The sequence below is a fragment of the Triticum urartu genome, chromosome 2A (assembly GCF_056163025.1).
Source record: "Triticum urartu cultivar PI428250 chromosome 2A, HENAU_Tu73, whole genome shotgun sequence".
Classification (NCBI taxonomy): domain Eukaryota; kingdom Viridiplantae; phylum Streptophyta; class Magnoliopsida; order Poales; family Poaceae; genus Triticum; species Triticum urartu.
Window position 1 is genome coordinate 707,258,334 of NC_141874.1, and position 8,156 is coordinate 707,266,489.

At 41.3% G+C, this 8,156-nt stretch overlaps 1 protein-coding gene across 1 annotated transcript; it reads left to right on the top strand.

Annotated features, from left to right (window-relative positions):
• LOC125538039 (uncharacterized) lies at window positions 1–7,936 on the top strand. Its single transcript, XM_087542230.1, has 10 exons — window positions 1–13; window positions 707–1,528; window positions 2,166–2,285; window positions 2,654–2,762; window positions 3,607–3,696; window positions 3,867–3,991; window positions 4,088–4,268; window positions 5,176–5,218; window positions 6,819–6,907; window positions 7,543–7,936. The coding sequence occupies exons 1-3, from the start codon at window positions 1–3 to the stop codon at window positions 2,279–2,281; spliced, it is 951 nt and encodes a 316-aa protein (XP_087398356.1). The 3' UTR covers window positions 2,282–2,285; window positions 2,654–2,762; window positions 3,607–3,696; window positions 3,867–3,991; window positions 4,088–4,268; window positions 5,176–5,218; window positions 6,819–6,907; window positions 7,543–7,936.
• The last annotated feature ends 220 nt before the right edge of the window (window positions 7,937–8,156 follow it).

The following is an 8,156-nucleotide window of genomic DNA, read 5'->3' on the forward strand; positions in this document are numbered from 1 at the left end:
ATGGCTGAAAACGGCAAGTCTAAATCATGGTTTTTGTTCAGATGCACTGGATGCCTTAGACGTCTGTACCCTTGGGTTGTTTTCGAATCGAAACTGCCTTGCATACGATGATTTTTCATACGATTTCGTACGACAAGACACAGGCACGTTTCCCGAGATTTGGACCCACACCACCAGATGAGTCTGGTCATACAAAAAATCGTACGGATTTCTATCGTACGTATAGCAGCTCTCTTTTCGAAGAATGACAATTAATGTCCGGGCGCATGTTACAACGTGACTTGGCATGGCAAGCACTAGATCCCAGTTCGTGTCTTAGCGCTCTTTTCTTGATGGTGCCATGAGCAATGACCACAACAGCCACTGGATACCACACGCCGTCCTTCCCCTCCCATGATCACATCCCATGACCTGCAGTAGAATATGTGGGTTTGCACCAACTAAATGATTAAAATGGAATTGTTCATGATAAATGCATCACTTACAATAAGGCTTCATCATTGATGATAAATGTCTCACTTTTCATAGCAATTGGTGTTGCAAAGCATGAACGTTGTGCCAATATGCCCATCTAGAAAGCATGTAAGTGGCGACACAAATGGGATGGACTTGAGCCATGCTTATTGGACTCCCGTTGCAACGCACGGGCACGTTTGCTAGTGTCTACCTATGCCTAGATTACATGCATACTTTGCGAGATTATGAGCCTCAAAATTAAAGTTTCTACGTTCAAAAATAAACTTGCAGAAAGCAAAACCGGAACTACGAGCTGTTATTTCATGTACGATTGCTCAGTTCGCCCCACTTGTTCCATCATTGAACATATATAAACCCTCAAGAAGTCATAGGCAGGATGAAGGTGGCCACGTCGCCTTTAATTCGCCATTGAACATATATAAACCCTCAAGAAGTCATAGGCAGGATGAAGGTGGCCACGTCGCCTTTAATTCGCCATTGAACATATATAAACCCTCAAGAAGTCATAGGCAGGATGAAGATGGCCACGTCGCCTTTAATTCGCCATGGACAGTACTCGTGCCACCGCCTGTAAATTCTGTGCCCCGCCAGGGGCATTTTAGTCTTTTCACCTTTGGGTATAAAAAGCAGCCCGCCCGTGCAGAAGCCCTAGCCGCCGCCTCCCGTCCCACTCGCCTCCCCCTCCTCGTCGCCCCTCCTCCTTCTCCTTCCTCGTCCTCGTCGCCCCTCCTCCTTCTCCTCCCATCGTCGCCCCCTCCTCCTCCTCCCACCGTGTCCCCTCCTCCTCCGCCCCTCCCCCCTCCCACCCCCCGCATCTCGTCCGCCCTGGGTGCGGAGGCGAGCTGCTGCACCCACTCCCCTCCTCCAACTCCCCCACCCCTCCTCCAATGGCGCTCCCTCCCTGGCTCGAGCCCTAGGGCCGCCGCCGCCTGGCACCACCTACGGCCGCGGTCGCTGTTGGCAGCACCTGCCGCCTCTGGTGGCTATCGAAGCCAGGCACCAGCTGCAGCTCCAGCTCCAGCTCCACCTCGGCCCCTCCTCCCCACCCACGGTGAGCACCGGCCCCCCTCTCTGCTCTTATTTTTTTCATGTATAGATTTAGGAATTGATGGATCTGTGGATGGATGGATAGATAGATCGCTGGATGTGTGCTTCAGAATCTGGCAAAGCACCTCTTGTTGTATACATATGCAAATAGTAATTCTTGTTACTCACCCATATGAGGTATAGGTTGTGGGAATCCATACCTGAAGTTGGGGGTTGATGATGTGAAATGGCGGCGTCACGAGCCAGAAGGTCACCACTGAGACCATAAGCAGCCCAGCACCCAGCGCCCAACAACAGCAATCCAACATATATGCACATAACAAGTATGAGCGGACACACGCATGAGCAAGCATGGGAATAGAAATGGATAGCCGTGCTGAGATGGTTCTTGGGCGTACCTGTGGTGCGGGGAGCGCCGGTCAGCCCGGCGGACCTTTGACATAAGCACAATGCTGGATCAGACACACGCACAGTCGTTGGCGTGTGTGCTGGATACAAGCAACCGGCGCGCCTTGGTCGCTTGGCCTATCCATCAGCATTATATCTCCTTCATCAATTATTTTTCTCATATTCTTTATGATGAAGGCTAGGAACTATGCTAAAATATACATATGTCTTAGTTGTTGCTTTTCTTAATGCAGATATGGAAGATCTAAAAGCCTCTGAAAGATTTTTGGTTCTGCAGAAGCCAATGATCTGGCACACTGAGACCTTAATTTCTGGAGTGAACACTGCAGGAATCAAAATACAATGTTGATGAGGTTCTTTCTTTACAGAAGTAGATTACAATATTAACGAAATTAGCTCCTGGCCATTGCATCTTTGCATACTTATTGGAAGTTCATTTGCTTATTAATCGTAGCATAGAACTTTTCAGCTATGATGTGTGACAAAATTATTTGCATTTCTCATCTATCATGGATATGTTGATATATTGCTCTACTAAAAGGCATTGTTGGCTTAAGATGACTTGAGAATTGTACACTTTGGTATGTAAAGTTAGTTACTGAGTTTAGTAGCAGTTATGAAAGTTAGAGCACATACATGCTTGATTTTACTTCCTTTAATACGGGCATTCTATAATTACTAAGAACTGATTTGTTGAAGTGTGCCTCCCTATTTTGTCCAGATAACTACTTCTGGTTAGGCCGGGGAAATAAAAAGGGTAACCATAGATATATGGTCTAGCATCACGAGGTTCAGGTTCCTGCTGTTGATCAACCGTTGCTTCGGTCGAGGTGGGTTATGCTTGATTATGTTCTTCTTTGTATTTTTGTTCATGGCCTACACTGGTGTTATCATCTATTCTGTTTCAAAAATTTCAATGGCTTAGTTTCATGTCCCAGTACCACTTGAAGTACAAAACTAAGTACCTTCTGACAGGAGGATAATGTACGTACTTACCTATGGCTATTGTTTCCTATAAGAAACATTATTATCTCACCTTGGTTTCCCCTGTATGTATCTGACTTGGGATAGTTTTATGTGAGATTTGTTTTGCATTTTCTATGTGTGTGGATGCTTAAGCTTAAGCTTTTATTATTTGGTTCAGTAAGAGATTAAAGAAGACTGAAATTGAGTCAATGGTGTATATACTTGATATATATATATATATATATAAATGGCCAAAATAAGGAAGTGCTTTTATGAAAGTCAAATATGCAGTTGTCTTCCTGTTTGAATCTTCATTGGCGATTCCAAGTTTGCTGCTTCCCAAAAAGTGGAGATTTGTAGTACGGACAGAACTTCAACCTATTCAGTATAGATCTTAAATTGACCAGACAATAGTATACTATTTTTTATTTACGGCCTTAGAATTGTATTGCCACAACAAAAAAAAAACAGATTTGAAATCGCAAAGAAAGCAGGTTCTTATGCTCATAACAATCCAGGAGACGATTCTGTAGCTTAATGTCTGCTTAGTCTTTTCCATCCTTAGCTAACGGTATTGATTTGGTGATAATTTAAGATTTTGGGTAGTAGAGAGATCATGTAGGCCATTTAGTCTTGGCTATCAACTAAAATGTCAATTGGTACTCGATAGACTTATAGTTAACCTCTCTCTTTTGTTGTCTCTAACAGCCAAGAGGAGTGCTCTACACTTACGTCTCATGCTAACTGAATTGGTGATGTTTATTTCTTAACCTCGATTGACGCCGCATGTTCCCGCTGGTTAGTCTTGAGTCTTGACACCGTGTTTATGCAATTAAAATCGCCCTAGCTCTGGTTGGTTGACCACATTTGATTTATTGCAAATTTTGGTACACTATTTTGTTAAGAGCGTTCTTTGTTTACTTACGGCTCTAGCAACTGTGATCATTTTTCTTGGTACGAGTTTGCAGCTTCTCGGGGGGCACATCTGAATCGTGGAGCGTGAACTGGTCATAGCGAACTGGCCTGTTTGGCAGAAAAGACGAACTGGCCTGTTTGGCAGAAAAGACAATTTTTTTGTGGCTACCAGTTACAGGTTTTATATACTCTTGCAGTCTTCGAAGTTGTTTTCAGCTCATGTACACATCTATTGCTGATAAAATGTACTAATCATATGTATACTATGTATCAGGTGCACACAAGATGCTTACAATTGAGCGGTCTACACTACACAAACCATCATTTTGGTCCTTTATACATACAAGAGGCGAGCGAGGACACATACATACATTCGACCGCCAATAATTCAACTGTCGGTTATCAATCGGCTGTGTGTATCTTGTTTCAATCGGCAATGGTGCATATACATTTCAGTGAGCACACACATATGCTTGATTTTACTTCAGTTAATAGAGGGCATTCTGTAATTACTAAGAACTGTTTTGTGAAGGTGTGCCTCCCTATTTTGTCACTTCTGTCTACATATTGTGACCAGATTGTGATGCATGGTCTCTTTCCAGCTATGGAAAATGGTGTACTGCATACTGCATACACTGATGATAGGATAGATGGTTTGTGACGTACAACCTCTACCAAAATGTAGGATCTTTGGACAGGCACTTTGTGGTAGAATGTGTCGAACATAGGTCTGTTTGCTAGAATATGTGTTGTGTCGATGTTGCAACCAGCATACACAAAAATGACTTTGCTATATATTTTCATAATGCTATGTTCTGCCAGTTAAACGACTTCTTATTGTTTTGAATCTACTACAAAAGTGTTTAAAGATTTACTTTGTCCCAGCGCCTACTTTGGATCAAAAGAAAGTAAAAAAGCTAGAAGATACTCCCATGGAACAATTTATCCTATATCGAGTGGTAATTGTGTTATGTATCAGATAACTTCTCATATTAGTAGTTCCCACTAAGAATTCTTAGTTTTCATTCTTTTCTTTTAAGAAAAAAAATCTGAGTATTGGTGTATCCAGAAAGGATCTGGAGGTCAGCTTGTTAGTAATCCCAATATGTGTGTCAAATTATGTTGCTGTGGATCTCAAGGAATGAATGACAGCAAGCTGATGGTTCTGCTCGATGGATCTGTGTACATTCCGATATATGAGAACAAGGGCAGCAATAGGTTGCTCATCAGCAACATCCTGTGAAACTGACTGCTGCATGCTAACTATCCATATGCATAATCCTATATTTGTGTAGATAGTTCCTATCACCTGAAGTATCAAAATCTTGTTAAGCGTTGGCCTGATGTTTTATATATTTTCAGCACCAAGGGCGATGTAGAAATGCAAGAACAGAAGCTTTGCGAGGTAATTCAGTCAGCTAGCATGTATGTCTTCTGCTATAGCGAGATCATTTAATTTATTTAGAAAATAGAACATGAAGTGTGATTACAAGAATCTACTACTGTTAGCATGAACAGGCTTTGTAATGTACCTACTGAACAATAGCATAATTGAATCCTTCCTAAGCAGCGACCGTCAATCGAGACTTCACATGCCTGGTTTTACTTTACGAAGAGTAGTATGTCGTGCTCCAATATTCAACTGTGTCCTTGAATTAGGAATTATGTTTTTTTATAGTTAAAGTGCTTGTCTATTGGTCTGGTGTATATAAGTGAAAGAAAACAAAAACAGATGGGGGAAGGGAGCTTCTTGCTTTTCTTTTCCTTTTGTTTCTATTTGATAATTACTCCCTACTCTGATGCTTCAGTGTTTTTTTAATCTCCCGTGTTATATTTTTTTGGTGCTACTTGGGCTTTCTGAGGTCCTTTTTGTTTTCATTAAGAACAAAATAGAGTTACTTAATTTTAGATTTGAATGTTAGACACAGAGCTATGAGTCAATGTACTGGTTTGACAAGCTGTATTGTCATATTCACCTGTGCTTTGGAAATTAAAAAGAATTACTTTGTTTTATGTTTGAATGTCAAGCAAAAATAGAATGGGGGAAGGGAGCTCGCAATACAGATTCTAATTGTTACTTGGTGTTTTGATCCTTGTGTCTGCTCTTGTAATAATCTTGTGTGGGTGCCTTCACATGTAATCTATTGCCTCTCTGACATGTTTTGCTACAAAATTATGTCTCGACCATATGTATTTACATTACTGCTGTCAGCTTCTGATATTTAAATTATGATAGGACAATGCCTCTTTAGCTGTAACTGTGATACTCCTGATGTGCAAGTAAACACTACTAGGATAACTAAAAAAATCATGAAATGCGAGCAATTCTTGATTTAAATAGTGTGACCTTACATAATAGGAGCTAATCATTGTGTCGTGTTCAAAATGGGTACTAGAAAAGATAATTGAATAGCAAGTCCTGTAGAGTTACTACCATAAAGTTTATTTCTAACTGCATGATCTGAACTGCACATTCTGAAAGTATATTAGACTCCTGCCCTTGGGAAATTAGACTGCCATAGCAATACTTCTGTAAAAAAAATGCCGTGCTAACTTGACGGTTCAGTTTAAAGCTGTAGGCAGAGGCTTGCGGTAGGGAGGAAATCATTATGCCAGTTGAAAACCAAGCCGTTTATTTGTGGGTGTATGATCTGGACTGTGCTTCTCTGAAAGTATGCTCTTGGGAGATTTAGCTATTGTTGTTTTGCTTGGTAAACAAATGACATGCTAAAATGTTGGTTGTTAGAGCCTCCCTGTTCTTCTAAAAAAATGTTTGGTTGTTAGTACAGAGGTGGTGACACTATTTGGTCCTCTGGTATTGATTCATGATTTGTGCTTAATACATGATGTTGGTATCTGATCACTTTATTGCTCATGCCTCACTTGATGTTGCATGGTGTACAGGCAAAGTGCCAATGGAGTGGCATATATCGTACTTCGCTACTACCTACATGCGATTCCATTTGATTTCACTTTGATTTTGTTTTTCTGCTGATCGTTTCTAGGTGGTTGTTGATGAATCATGTAAGGATGGTGCAGAACTCACAAGAGGGAAAAGACCGAACTGCGGTAACCAAATCAAATAGCTGATAAGGTACAAATTTCTGAAGATATATGGTTTGCCCTAAACAAGCATATACATCATAGTACAAAGGGGAATTACATCTCTATTTTATGTTATGTTTTCTGCTTGCTATCTTGTTCATGGACTCTCTGTAAGTGCGCCTTTCTATTAGCAACCTTAGTGCCAATGACTCAACAGTCAGCTATCAACCAGAATACTAGGGCATTGAGCTTGTTTAAACTGTAGAGTACACATGCATATACTGTTACTCAGACATCAAGAAAACATGAGATAAACATGTATGACGATCTACCATGTTATTACTCAGGTGTTGATTAGGAAGTAGACATAGGTTTAGCAGAGAAGAAGTTTCAGTGATTTATCAGTTCAGGCTATGGAAGTAAACATGAGGCATTGAAGCTAATTTGAATTAGGCGTGATGAACCAAACATTTTTGTAATTGCCATTAGTGGGTCAACAGGGTAGGCATTTTCATGAGACAATATTGATTTTAATGACGGGTAATAATTACACTGCTGCCTTTGTTTCAAAAGTAAAACTTTGCTATCTTTGACCTTGCCTCTAGGAAAAAAAATCAGCTCAAAACTGAAATACTCCGGATTTACTAGATATCTTTTAGACGTAATACTGTGTTGTTTGTGAAGGTTCACTTGGAAGTGGTTGAGGTAGCCTGACCTGGTGAGACCTGGTGACGCGATGCATACATCGGAGGAAGTAGATCTGTGAGTGCGGGAGTGGATCTTGCAATTGAAGTCGTGTCTCCGATGCAGAGGAGCAGCGGCGATGTGGTGGAAACTACAGGGTGAGTGAGAGATTGGAGGAGGGGATTTTTTTTTTTGAGAACTCGCCAAACTTTATTAATTATCAGCAAATGTCATAGGTACACGGTTTGGGTCGTGAGGAATGCCCAACCAAACATGTCTACCTACATCTAGATTACAAGCAAACTTGGCGAGATTATGAGCCTCATAATTATGGTTCCTACGCTCATGGATGAAAAAACAAGAAGTAAAGCTATTACAATGAATTTTGATCTCATGCACTATAGCAGCATTTGTGCCTCCGGTTCCTTTCTCAATATCAGTCACGACTCCCTGGCAATCCGAGGCAACGCATATAGACTGTACTGCAAGATCATCCGCCAAAGATAAGGCTTCACGACACGCATAGGTCTCCAAGACCACGGGGTCATTTATACCTTGGATAACGACAGCCGATGATCTGAGATATAGGCCTGTCTCATCTCTGCACACTGCTG